Below are 15,233 nucleotides of genomic sequence, written 5' to 3' on the forward strand. Positions count from 1 at the left end.
ATATAAGAAGGTAACTAGAATTGGACTCAAAATAGGTGACTTGAATATTTTTCTGGAAAGAAAAGGACTATTAGAAAGGCTTAAAACAGAACAGAGAGGGGTACAACTCATGCTGCTGGGCTGAAACAGATATTGAAGAGGACAGAGCCCAGATGGAGGTGTTTGACTTGACAGAATCAGTAACCTATCTATCTTCATTTGAGACTGGGAGAGTAAGATACGGTAGCTAATGACACAGGTGAGTGTCTAGGTGCTAGTCTTGAATGTTTTACTCATTATTTTTGGATACTTTTATTTTCTCATTGAGGTGAAATAAGAGGGCAAGAACATCTGCTGAAAATGAGAAGTGAGGATTTTAAAGAACTAAATGAGGAATAGGAAAGGGCACTAGCTAATAATAAGTGAAATGATTGACAAGGGCACTGATGGCTCTGTGAAAATGGAAAACTAAATTTATAATAGTGCCAATAAGCACAGGCTTATAAATTTTTCAAAAAAATGCCCAGCTCCCTGGAACACTGGTTCAGTTTTATATTCTGTAGATCCCTCCCTGGAACACTGGTTCAGTTTTATATTCTGTAGATCCCAGAGTTAGAACTTGTATCAAACTTACTTTGTTCAGGTTCTTTCTTCTCTGCAAGGCATTCCTTTTCTGAATATAATCCGAAAGGATACATGTGTTGACCATAAACTTGGAGGAACCCTGATACCACCTCTGGCTTTGCTTTGGACCACATCAGAGTTATCTACCACTGTGATCCCTAGATTCCATTCAAGAAAGCATGACCCAGGCCTCTTTTTTTTTCCTGTTTAGAGATTCTGCAGTGCACATCTCTTATACAGACAGTATACATATATTATACATATATACATATAAAAGAGGGCATTTGGGGGACTCAAAAACCTTTGGCAGTTCAAATGAGATTTGGGCTTATGAGCTCTCTAGTTAATTTATGGAGAGTTTTTGCTGTAGTAGTTGGTTGCTTCCTCTTTGGTTGCCTTTCTATCCCTTTATTCACCCACCCATTCAAGGAAGAGATATGAAAGATGGTTATTGAGCTTGTTTCATGTGCAAAACACTGAAGTGTTTTTGGGAAAGCAATGTTCCTTGCCCTCATGGTCTTATAGTCTGCAGGGGATCCAGATATTACACAGCTATATAATTTACTGCTTAATTATAATTGTTATATGTGTTACAAATATAATACATAAGTTCCTTCTATTTTTTACCTAATATAAATTTATTAATGTAATAAATGCTGAAATATTTTTTGACACTTAAGTTCTCCAAGTGGCCAAAATTTTACTCTTTATTCATAAAGTAATTTAATATACATCAAATACACACATTTATTTATTAGTGCAAATATATGAAGATATCCTAAGGCATGGAGATACATATATGTATACTTATATATATATTCTGACATATATATTTAATATACTGCCTAATTTTATTGATTTATAATTTTCACAAGATATTTTAAAAGTAGTCCTTAGGAGAAAAATTCAAAGAAGCAGCCAGATATTGCTGTTAGCAAAATATTTAGCATTAACCTTCTCTTTTTTCCTTTCCTAGCAACTACTGGCTGCCATGGCAACATTTCCCCCCAGCATACCAGGGTTTCTTGGATGAAAAGCACAAGGCCTTGGAGATTTCAAATGTCTCTTGTACAAAGCAGTCTAAACCCTTTACCCTAGAGCCATTACCATCCTGTACCTCAGAAGGAGTGGCTATACCATTTATTATGTCCTGCTTTTCTCTCTATTCAATCAATATCTCTCCAGCAAGAGAGAGAAAACCTTTTACATTTTTTTTTTTTGGCACAGAGTAGGCACTCAAGAAAGAGGCTTTTTAAAAAATTACTTAATTGATGGGTTTCAAACAAATTTCATATGAATCTACATAAATTAGGCATTTAAGCTCACTAAATTTCTTCTGATAGTGCTGCTGTTCATTTTCTCCTTCCTCCTTTCTTCTAAACCACATTAACTGCTGATGATCCCACAAAAGCACCATTATCACCTCTCCCTTAGGCCATTGTTAGTTCTTCCATCTGAGACTACTTCCAGTTCCCCTGCCCCTCCTCCCACCAACCTATGTAATTCCTGCTTATCATTTAGGTCTCCTACAAAGATATCCTCCCTGAGGAAGCCCAGAACCACTAATAAGGGTCTGGGCACTACTTATAAATGTCACCACAGTGCTCTGTGCTGGCCGCTGTCATGGCACTGATTATAATTATTTGGAATTTCCTTTTTATTTTCCTATTGCCCTGACAACGAGCTCCTCTGTTTATCATAACCCCAGCACTGTATTCCTATGGCCAGGCATCCAGTAGTGTCATTCTAAGTGCTGGCTACTATGCTGAGAGTCCAGGTACAGCAGTGAACAAGAATGACAGATTCCTGCTATAACAAAGCTTTCACTATACTGAAGGAAGACAGAAAATAAACAGAGGAATAAATTAGTAAAATGACTTGAGAGAGTAATTGAGTGCCAAGAAAGAAATAAGGCAGAACAATGGAACGGAATCACTGGCAATGTGCAGAATATTTTCTGGAGAATAGTTAGGCAAGGTGTCTCAGGGGAGATGATATTTAAGCTGTGACATGACTGATAAGAAGAAAAAAGCCACAAAAAGTGCTGGTAGCACATTCCAAGCAAAGGAAATGTACAAATACTCAAAGGCCAGAATATTGCAGTGGGCATGTGAGGAAGTACGTCTCAGGGCAGGTTGGAGCATATCCCAGAGGGGCAGGGAGTGCTGAAGGAATTCTAAGGGAACCAGCACTGTGCTGACATTCACTATTAAGCCCTGCCCTCCCCACTTCAGCAGATCTACCCTCCCCAGTCACATTTGCCCCAGTCCTTGGGCGAGGGGTCCCTTCCCTCAGAAGACTGGTGACAGCACCTTGTCTCCCCACTTGTGTATTTTGAACAGTGTGGGCCCCAACAGTGGCAGGCCCTGAGATAGCCCAGGTGCACCTTGTTGTTACAACTGTGCACCCCACCCATTTTGCTTACTTTGTGGATCTGCCCAGGCCAGACCCAGTCCCAGAGGTGACCACAGGTCTCATTTTGCAAGCAGACCTGTACACACTTTGGACCCCTGCCAGGGTGGGGCTCACAGTTTTAACAAACACTTCCCACAACAGCAGGGTGCATGCAACACACAATGGAGACACCCCCTGAAGCACCAGATTCTGGTGAACAGGAACATTAGTGGACTTCTTCATAAGGCCATTATTTTCAAGAGCAGGAGACATAGCAGACTTTCCTAACACAGAAAGAGTTAGACAAAATGAGACAGAGGAATATGTCCCAAACAAAAGAATAGGACAAAACCACAGCAAGAGAGCAAAATAAAACAGAGATAATATGCCTGATAAAGAATCGAAAGTAATGATCATAAAGATACTCATTGGACTTGAGGAAAGAGTGGCGGACATCAGTGAGACCCTTAACAAAGAGATAAGAACCAACTGGAGATAAAGAGCACAATAAATTAAAAATTCACTAAAGGGAATACACAGCAGGCTAGAGGAAGCAGAGGAGCAAATCCACAATCTGGAAGACAGAGTAAAGGAAAGTAATCAAGCTGAGCAGGTAAGAGGAAAAAAATTATGCCAAATGAAAATAGACTTAGGGAACTCAGTGACTCCATCAAGCGTAATAACATTTGCATTAATGGATCCCCAAAGGAGAAGAGAGAAAAAAAGGGGCAGAACATTTATAAGAAGAAATAATAGCTGAAAAGTTCCCTAATTGGGGGAGGGAACAAATATCCAGATCCAGGAGGAACAGAGAATCCCCCAACAAAATCAACCTAAGGAAGTCCACACCAAGACACATAGTAATTAAACTGGCAAAAAATACTGATGAAGAGAAAATTATAAAAGCGGCAAAAGAATACCATTACATATAAGGGAAATCCCATATGGCTACCAGCTGATTTTTCAGCAGAAACTCTGTAGACCAGAAGGGAGTAGCATGATATATCTGCAACCAAGAATACTCTCTCTAGCAAGGCTGTCATTCAGAATAGAAGGAGAGATAGAGTTTCTCAAAGAAATGAAAGCTAAAGAGGTTCATGACCACTAAACCAGCAATGTTAAAGGGGACTCTTTGAGTGGAAAGGAATAGGAATAAGAAAAGTGGAAAACACAAAAGCAGTGAAAATAAGCATATCTGTAAAGATTAGTCAGTGGACTCACAGAAGAAAAGGGCACGAAATATACCATATGCCTAAAACATGACAGGGAGAGAAGAATGAGTTAAAACTTAAGTGACCATCAACTTAATACAGACTGCTATATGCAAAAGATGTTATATACACACCTGATGATAACCACAAATCAAGAACCAGTAATAGATATACAAAAAATAAAGAGAAAGGAATCCAAGTATATCACTAAAGAAAGCCAGCAAACCATGAAAGACAGCAAGAAAGGGTCAGAGAAGAACTACACAAACAACCACAAAACAAGTACCAAAATGGCAATACATAGCAATAATTACTTCGAGATGTACACCCAAAACTATAATGATGTATGGTGATTAACATAATGAAAAAAACAAAAACATAACACTGTATGTTAAGAAAACTTAAAAAAATATAAAAGCAATAAAAGGGGAAAAATTACTTTGAATGTAATGGTCCAAATGCTCCAATCAAAAGAAATAAGGTGACAGAATGGATTAAAAAAAAGAAGACCCATTTATATGCTATCTACAAGAGACTCACTTCAGAGCTAAAGACACCTGCATATTGAAAGTGAGGGGATGGAGAAACACCTATCATGCAAACATATGTCAAAAGAAAGCTGGGGTAACAATACTTACATTGGACAAAGAAGGACACTATATAAGTATAAAGGGGACAATCCACTAAGACAACATAACAATTATAAATATTTATGCACCCAACATGGAAGCACACGAATACTTAAAGCAGCTAATGACAAATGTAAAGGAACTAATTGATAGCAATACAATTATGGTAGGTGGCTTTAATACCTCACTTATATCTACGGGCAGATCATCCAAACAAGAAATCAACAAGGAAATGGTGGCTTTGAGTGACACATGGGATCAGATAGATTTAACAGACTTATTCAGAAAATTCCATCCTAAAACAGCAGGATACACATTCAAGTGCACAGAAAACATTATCCAGAATAGATCACATATTAGGCTGAAAAACAATTCTCAACAAATTCAAAAAGACTGAAGTCATACCATGCATCTTTTCTGATCACAACATTATGATCCTAGAAATCTATCATAAGAAAAAATCGGGAATGAGCATAAATACATGGAGGTTAAAAACATGCTACTCAACAATGAATGGATCAACCTGGAAATCAAAATTGGATATCAAAAAATACATGGAGACAAATGAAAATAAAACAACAATCCACAGTCTTTAGGATACAGCAAAAGCGTTTCTAAGAGGAAAGTTTAAATGGCTACCTCAAGAAGCAGAAAAATCTCAAACAACCTAACCTTACACCTAAAGGAGCTAGCAAAAGAACAAAAAAAAATCTAAAAGTAGCAGAAGGAATGACATAATAAAGATTAGAGTAGAAACAAGTGATAAAGAAACTAAAAACAAAACAATAGAACACATCAATAAAACCAGTACCTGGTACTTGGAAAAGATCAACAAAATTGTTAAAGATCTAGCCAGACTCATCAAACAAAAAAACACAGAAAGGACTCAACCAACACCACAAATGAAAGAGGAGAGAGGTAGCAACCAACAGCAGAGAAATACAATTGTAAGAGAATATTATAAAAAATTTATGGCAATAAATTGAACAACCTAGAAGAAATGGATTAAATCCTAGAAACATATAACCTACCAAAACTGAAGCAGGAAGAAGTAGAAAATTTGAACAGACTGGTTACCAGCAATGGTAATCAAAAAACTCTCAACAAACAAAAGTCCATGACCAGATAGCTTCCCAGGGGAATTCTACCAAGCATTTCAAGAAGAGTTAATACCTATTCTTCTCAAACCATTCCAAAAAATAGAAGAGGAAGGAAAATTTTCAAATCTATTCCATGAGGCCAGCATTACTCCGATACCAAAACCAGATTAAGGTACCACCAAAAATGATCAACTATGATGAACATAGATGCAGAAATCCTCAACAAAATATTAGCAAACCAAATCCAAAAATACATTTAAAAAAGTGATTCATCATGATCAAGAGGGATTACTCCTGGGATACAAGGTGTGGTTCAATATTTGCATATCAAACAACATGATATGTCAATAAGAGAAAGGATAAAAACCCTATGATCATTTCAGTAGATGCAGAAAAAGCATTCGACAGAGTACAACATCCACTCATGATAAAAAACCCTCAAAAATGTAGGTTTAGAGAGAACGTAACTCAACACAATGAAGGCCATACATGAAAAACCCACAGCTAACATCATATTCAATGGCGAAAAACAGAGCTTTTCCCCTAAGGTCAGAAAAAAGACAGGGTGTCCACTCTCACCACTTTTATTCAACATCATACTAGAATTCCTAGCCACACGAATTAAACAACAAAAAGAAATAAATGTATCCAAATTCGTAAAGAAGTAAAACTTCCACTTTTTGCAGATGACATGATACTGTATGTAGAAAACCTGAAAGACTCAACCAAAAAACTACTAGAACAGATAAATGAATTTGGTAAACTTGCAGCATACAAAATCAATGTACAGATATCTTATGCATTTCTGTACACCAATAATGAAACAACAGAAAGAGAAAATAAGAAAGCAATCCCATTTACAGTTGCACCAAAAATAATAAAGTGTACCTAGAAATAAACTTAACCAAGGAGGTGAAAGACCTGTACTCTGCAACTATAAAACACTGATGAAAGAAATTGAAGACAACACAAAGAAATGGAAAGGCATTCTATGCTTATGGATTGGAAGAATATTTTTAAAACGACTATACTACCCAAAGCAATCTACCTTTTTAATGCAATCCCTATCAAAATACCAACAGCATTTTTCACAGAACAAGAACAAACAATTCTAAAATTTATATGGAACCACAAAAGACCCAGAATAGGCAAAGCAATATTGAGAAAGAACAAAACTGGAGATATCACAATTCCAAATTTCTAGTTACATTACAAAGCTGTGGTAATCAAAACAATATGGTACTGGCACAAAAATAGACACATCAGTCAATGGAACAGAATAGAAAGCCCAGAAATAAACACACATTTATATGGCCAATTAATCTTTGACAAAGGAGGCAAGAATATATAATGGGAAAAAGTCTCTTCAACAAATGGTGTTGGGGAAAACTGGACAGCAATAGGCAAGAGAATGAAACTGGACCACTTTCTTATACCATATACAAAAATGAACTAAAAATGAATTAAAGACCTAAATCTGAGACCTGAAACCTTAAAAATCATAGAAGAGAACACAGACACTAATTTCTCTGACACCGGCTGCAGTACACCTGATGAGAACTGAGTAATATTCGGAACTGTCGAATCATTATACCTGAAATGAATGTAACACTGTACACTGGAATGAAAATTAAAAATAAAATAAAAAGAATTAGTTTCTCGTATGTCAGTGACTGCAACTGAAGGTGGGAAATTCTTGCTAGTGCTTTGCTGTGTTTTGGTTTTCCCTGCAAGGAGTCTAAGATGATATCTATGCACTTACCTTTACATGGAATATATGGGTAAATAAAATAACTTGTAGGGGTGCCTGGGTGGTGGAGTCAGTTAAGCATCTGACTCTTGGTTTTAGCTCATGTTGTGATCTCATGGTTGTGAGTTTGAGCCCCGAGTCATGCTCCACACGCAGCCCAGAATCTGCTTGGGATTCTCTCTCCTTCTCCCTCTACCCTCCCACTCGTGTTCACTCTCTCTAAAATAAACAAATCTTTAAAAAAATAACTTGCAGATTTAAAAAGCAAACAAATCAAAAGCACTTTCATTGGAGCTAGTCAAGGAAACTGTCAAGGCTACTCATATTGTTAAAATTGATCAAAATCAATTACACAATGAAACAAAATGAAAACTGAACAATCTAAGTTTGGGCAATTTTCCTTCTTATTTTCTTATTAACAAATAAAATGTTTTGGTCCCAAATCTCCAAGAACCTGATTCCTGTTACCTTGATGATGTAGGCTCTATAATGAAAATTACTATCTTAATGGGTAAGAATGAAGTGAAACACAGGAAGACATTAAAAAATATATACAAATCCCAAAGAGTTTGTTCTGTACACTGAATGTTTTAGCAGTACCCAGTAGGCTGAACCACAAAGATATTACACTGGCAAAGCTTCTCTTTGAAGAGCCAGACCCATCTCTCTGCCAATCTCTCCTCATTCAAGGTTAGCAAATACAGCAAAGCAGTATCAGAGTTTCCTTTTATGTTACTAAGAATTATATAGGTTACTAGATGACCACCATTACCCTGAGTACCTTTACAATAAAGAGCAATGAAGCTCCTGAAGTCAGCAGATTGCTGGGACTGGAACTCTAATTGACCAGCATGCTTGCCACTTCCCACCAGCAGCTGGGCCAGGACTAGAACAGGCTGTGCTTGCCATCATGCCCCAGTGGTCTCTTCATCCCCCCATGCAGCTGTGGCTAGTGCTCTAATGTCTCCTTGGGCAGATGGGAAATGGCATTTCAGGGAGTTCTTGGCACATTACACAGTGATCTTCCTCAGTGAAAAAGGTCACATCTATTAAAACGATGGCTCCCCTGGGTTATTGAAATTTTCTATTGTATAAAACATTTTTCTTTATTCTTTTTTTTCTGCCAATGCTTCCTAAGGCCTGCAGGTGGCACATTTAATCACAAACTCTCCATCCTTGCAATTGAGGGGCATGGTGGCGCAATGGAATCTGCATCAATGGTTCCTTCCCTGACCCCCAAATAATCTTTCTACAATATTTTTTCTCTATATATTTAAAATTTTCTTTTTCTGTAAATGCAATGTTAAATGTTCTATGCCATTTGTTTGTAATTTAAGAATAATCTCAAGTTATAAAGCCTCAGATCAGAATAATCAAATATATATATGTGGAATATTGGCAGAGGGACCTGGAAAGACCCCATGAGAAACAGCAAGGATTGGAAACAATACTTGATGGAACAGAGTAGAACTTGATGGTTGTTTTACTTAATTAGGTATGTGACCCTGAACCATTTGCTTAACCAGTTTTGGACCTGAAACTCCTAATTTGGGAAAAAAATATATTAATTCCCTTCTAACACTGTGCTTCTTTCTTAGCAGCTACTATATGGCATGGATGAATATTTGTCATTTAAAATATTTAATTTTACTTAAAATTTCGATAGCTAAGATAATATATTGGATGAATATGTTACATACCCTGGTTTTGAAGCCTAATATAGAAACCGTTACTTGTTATGTTACTTTGATTCTGAACTACTCAAAACCATTAGTGGACAAAGACTATTCCCAGAGATATTGTTGAAATATCTATAGCCTTTGAACAGACCAAAATTATTAAGCATAAAGCCCAAAATCTGTAAAAATTAAAGTTCTTCTATTGAATATACAGTATATTGATCTCAATGTCTAATGCAGGGATGACAAATTATGGTTTGTCAATATTGGTGTGAGATAAAATTTATTGGAACATGGGAGTTTTAAAGTATGCTTTCACCTTAATGTTTTTCTTAAAAAATAAAAACTTTAGGTGATTGATCTAGTAAGCGTTTTTCAGGAGTTATAGAAGAGATCGAGTATTTTACTAAGTTTAATTTCCTTTTGGATTTTATAATGAATGTGAAAATTACTGAGTTGTAACATGGAATATTCTGATAATGAATCTAAGAATATATGCAACTACACTTCATGCTTTGAAATAGAAGGTTCATGATTACTACTTTACTTACCAAAGCAATGGGGAGCTACAGAGTTAAAAATACTTCATCCTGCTACAATAATAAGCAGTTATGTCATCTATTACTTGCTTATATGACTTCAGTATGAATCTTTGGATCGAATTTTTCTAAATTTTTTCAGATTCAGATTATTACATTGGACTTTTAACTGAATTTTGATGTTTCCAACGATGTGTAATACATTTTTATAATTAGGAAACATTTCATAAACATGTTTGTATAAAGAGATTTTTCAAATGTGTAAGAAAGAAATATATGTTTAAAGACTTCAAGCCCCTTCTGTTTCTATTCTTCCCAAAGAAAAATTACCTTCCTGTGCTGGTAGAAATAATCTCCATACATCAAGAATAATCCAAAATGATGATGACTCAATATCAGGGCACCACTGAATGCATCTTCACTTCCAAACCTTGATTTAAAATGCTACTCAATAGTATATCAAGCTCCCATATATTTCATCATCTTGTTTTTAGATTCCCCATTGCATTGTATTGGTCTGTCTGTCTAGCCCTTAACTAATACCCCACTATCTGGACTGCTATAGATATATATAGAGAGAGAACTATAGTAGGATGAGTCCAATGCCATTGTTATTGTTCTTCTCTCTGCCTCCGCCTTACTAGAATTGAAATATTTCTTTCCCATTATTTCCTTTATTCTTCCCTATGAATTTTACTATCTCTCTGTAACAGTCTATGTTTCAAAAGATTTCAGGATTTGAATGTATTTTTTATTGAAATTACACACTATTTTGAGATGATTTGTAATCTTTATGGTATTGAACCTTCCCGCTAGAAACCTAAGTCCATAATGTTATCTGATTTCAGAAATCTAAAATATAAAATTTTTAATGTATTTGCAAAATCGTACCAGAACTGATTCATTTTGTGGCAAAGCATGATCTGATGTGATCTGAGACTTTACCTATCCTATTTACTGTGAATGTTGAAACGTTTAGCTATAGAAATACTACTGAACTTGAGGAAATGGTGATGCTCCAAATTCAGAAGGGGTACTTCCTATTATATAGTACATTTGTTTGAGTTTTTCACTGATGCACCATATACAAAAGTATACAAATTATAGGTATGCAATTTGTAAATTATCACAAAGTGAACCCATTTGAAACGACCATATAGATCAAGGAAGATAATAAAAAGCACCCAGAAGACTCCCTTGTGTCACCTCCCAAAGGAAATACATATTGACTCCTAACACTAGTTTTCTTGTGTTTCAACTTTCTAAAAGTGTAATTTGTACCATATTAATATAACAAGCAGAACAATTAGACGTTGGGTATATGAGAACTCTGTACCATCTTTGCCACATTTTTATAAATCTAAAACTAAATGTTTATAAAATGTTTATTAAAAATGTTTCATAGGTTTGATTTCTGTCACTAAACACTATTATGTTTGGAAGATTTATCTAAGTCACATATAACTATTTGATTCATTTGCATTGAATGGCATTCCATTCTGTTCATATACAACAAATTATCAAATTCACTTCTTTGTGTTGCTTTTAATTTTTTGTTATCTGTGATAATGCTGCTAAGAACTGTTTTGTACAAGTCTTTTGGTAAATATATCCACACATATTCAGCAAAGAAGGTTTTTGGTTATAGAGACTTAATTGTGGAAAAGTCTTAATTGCATATTTAATTCCTGTCTAAGATATAGGATAATATAGATTTTCTGTTTCTTCTTGGGTAAAGTTCTGGTAAATTTTGTTTTAGGAATTTGTCCTTCATCTAACTTGTCAGATTTCTTGACACAAATATAATATTCCCTAATTACCTTTTCTGTGTTTATAGGATCTGTACTTATGTCTACTTTGTCATTCTTGATACTGTTTATTTGTAACCCTTTTCCACCTTTAACCTTGTCTTGCCTGGGCTCTATCAATTTAACATCTTCAGATTTAGTCTTCTCCACTGCATGATTATTTTCTACTTCATTATTTCTGTCTTTATCATTCTTTCCCTCTGCTCCCTTTTGGTCTAATTTGCTGATTTTTTTGGGTAACCTCTTGAGGTTGCTACTTTGATCCTTTGTAGTGTTTTGAAACTTGCTTTATAGCTTAGCATGAAGTCAATCTCTATAAATGCTTCAAGTTCATTTGAAGAAAACGTGAATTTTTCAGTTATTGGGTACAGCATATTATCTATATAAATTAGATCAAATGTGTTTTGTTCAAACCTTATACATCCTTATTGACTTATCTATGTATTCTTTCAACTGCTGAGGGAAAATGGTTAAAATTTCTCACTATGATTTTGGATTTTAGTTCTGTTGCCTTATAAATGAGGCTATGATTTTTGGTACATACAAATGTGTATCATCATGATAGATTCACCTGTTTAAGCAATAATTTTTAACTATCTACTTTGTCTGATACTGTATCAATATAACACCTTTTGGTATTAATTTCCATTCAAATTTCACTCTTTCTATATCCTTACCTGTATGGTGTTTCAACTACAAGTGTTTAAAAAAAAATTGGTCTCACAATGTTTGTCTTTAACTGGATAGTGTGCTGCACTTACATATAAATGGTTTTGGTAGATTCTATTTCTTTACAATTCTTTGTGAGCTGAGTATACAACCTGCTTCATTGACTTAAGGTTTTCTCCATTTGTCTTTTGACCTTTGAGACGTAGGTAAAATTATCTCTGCCTCTTGCCCACTGCTCTGTCTTGGAACATCATATCTCAGATAAGACGAGCTCTTTGAATCTGAGTCTCAGAGTAAGAAGACAGGAGGGACAAACCAGATCCCAACCCATAGCCGCCTGGAGCTGAACTGACACAGTCTGCCCTCTAGTTGCTAATAAGCAGTGAGAGCAAGAAACACTTTTGCAAGCCACAGGGATTTTGAGGCTGTGTGTGTGTGTGTGTGTGTGTGTGTGTGTGTGTGTGTGTATCCTAATGGAAGGGGATTAATCTAGAAAATCATACCAGAAATGTGGTGTTGCTATAAAAAATAGCAAATATGTGTCTGTTACCTTATGAGTTGGGAAAATTGTTACAGGAGCCTGAAAAATAAATGGCAACACATGGTATGCAGTGTCAAAGCATTTGGTAAGACTGTCACCTGTGATTCCTTGGAAATCAGACAAGTTAATAAATGTATGACTTTGTCTAATTGCTGGTAAGACAGAATCTTAATAACTTTAGTTGGTTGCTTTTATCTGAATTTCTTTAGTTACTAAAAGATAGAAATGAGCTTGAAAAAGGATTGGTGTGTTTGCCAGCAGGAATGAAAGCCCTTAGTGAGGCGGATCTTTCAAAGAAAGACTAGAAAGGACCTGACTTTGAAATCAGACACCTTTTTATATCCCAGCTCAACCATTTATTACAGCATGGTGTATCAGTTAAGAAAAAGTGGTTTATGTTCTGGTTACAAACAACTCCAAAATGTCATCAGCTTTAAGCTGATGTTTAAGCTTTAAGCTGATGAACTTTAACAAAGTTCCTTAGTTATGCCTGGTGAATATACCCACTCTAATGAACTGGGTGCTCTACTCCCCATAGTCCTGGTCACAGTCACTCAGGGGTACAGGCTGATGGAGTCTCCAATTCACCATACACTTCCATTTGGCAGGAAATATGAACATATCAATATATACACATGTGAGTAACTTTAATAAATAGACCAAGTATGGACAAAGAGGCCATCAGAACATATTGAGTCAGAGCAGCCTTATCCTGCTTTCTTCAAGCCAATGTGAATAATCTAGTGGAGCTTAATGGGAATGCTAAAGTTTGAGCAGGATTATTAGCACCCAGCTACAGTGTCATATAATCTCCTGTTTAAACATTTGTACATCACTTACATTTGCATCTTAATTCATACTTTTTAAATCCAGGTATTTTTTATTAATCATCCTTTCTCCTCTAGTGGTGACTTAGGTACCAGGCACTGTAGTAGACATTAAAGAGATGTTAAGGCATAGTTCCTGACCTCAGTTTATCATCCCTAGAGGGGATGATAAAATCCATTGCAATAACATGCACCGCAGCCTGGTTTAGTGCCACACAACCTGGGTAGACCTCTAACCATGCTCTGAAGTGTTTAGCTAGAGACTTACAATGGTGGTGTTTGGCTTTTGTTTTCTTTTGTCAGAAGATCATTTCTCAAGTTCATGGCAACTTCATTCTGGCTTATTCTTAACTGAAAGCTCTGGACTATAATTAACAACAGTAGTTATAAAGCTTTTTATAAATGTACTCAGCAACATTATCTGTAAAAGGCGCATTAGACACACTAACAAAAAGCCTTGGAGGCAGGTGTCATTATTCTAGATTACAAATGAGAAAACTGAGGCCAAAAAGGTTAAGAAATTCACCCAAGTTTGCAAAACTCAAATGTGGGAGAGCTGAGACTCAGAAACCAAGCAATTTTACTCTAAAGCCATGGTTTTGACCACTGTGCTATGTTACCTTTTTTGAAGTCTGGAGAATTGATTTTTAATAAATTCTAATCAGTTGCCCTTTTAGAGATTCTGATTTCTCATTTGTCCTTCAAATTAAGAAATTCTAGAAATCGTCCTTTACAACAAATTGTATTTTCATGTAACATGCCCACAGTCCTGATAGAGAACATAATTTTTGACTTAAGCATCTCTCCCTTTCTCTCTTTTTACTATCATTTATTTTTCCCTTAGGTCTCTACAGAAGAAGGCTTGAGTCTGGCCAGGGAATATAACTGTGCTTTTTTTGAGACCTCTGCGGCCCTCAGATTCTGCATTGATGATGCCTTTCACGGTCTAGTGAGGGAAATCCGCAAGAAAGAGTCCATGCCATCCTTGATGGAAAAGAAACTGAAGAGAAAAGACAGCCTGTGGAAGAAGTTAAAAGGCTCATTGAAGAAGAAGAAAGAAAACATGACATGATATCCTTGCTTCTAACTCCCTTATTCTCTCTCTGAATTTTATCAGTCGGACAATTCTAGATGTTGCATTCTGCTTCAATATTTTCTGTGTCTCTCTCCCTTTCTCTTTAAATATCTGCCTATAGGTAAAAGCAAGATCTGCATAACTGTACCTCTTGAGATAGTTTTCTTTTGCCCTTAACAGTTGGATGGATTTTGTCAATCAGCTGGATATGCTGTTTAAGTTTTTACAATATATTACTAAATAAAATTGACATTCCAATTGCCTCATTTCCCTTTAAAGAGTCTGGCTTCATTTAGTATGCTGTCTGGTTATAGAGGAAATTCAAAATTGCAGACAGAATGATAAAAGGCTCAGGGGATCTGCCTTTGCCTGATAAGACTCTGATTGTTTGCATTTCAGGAATCTCAG

At 35.9% G+C, this 15,233-nt stretch overlaps 1 protein-coding gene across 1 annotated transcript in view; it reads left to right on the top strand.

Moving 5' to 3' along the window:
* The window catches only part of RIT2 (Ras like without CAAX 2), a 388,510-nt gene extending 373,688 nt beyond the window's left edge, over positions 1–14,822 (top strand). Inside the window, exon 5 of the mRNA XM_028098362.2 lies at positions 14,595–14,822. Coding sequence (XP_027954163.1) covers positions 14,595–14,822 — 228 coding nt within the window. The remainder of the gene's footprint in view (positions 1–14,594) is intronic.
* Positions 14,823–15,233: the final 411 nt, after the last annotated feature.

The sequence above is a fragment of the Eumetopias jubatus genome, unplaced genomic scaffold (assembly GCF_037043125.1).
Source record: "Eumetopias jubatus isolate StellerSeaLion01/CBP00866 unplaced genomic scaffold, mEumJub1_p1.0 scaffold_16, whole genome shotgun sequence".
Taxonomy (NCBI): domain Eukaryota; kingdom Metazoa; phylum Chordata; class Mammalia; order Carnivora; family Otariidae; genus Eumetopias; species Eumetopias jubatus.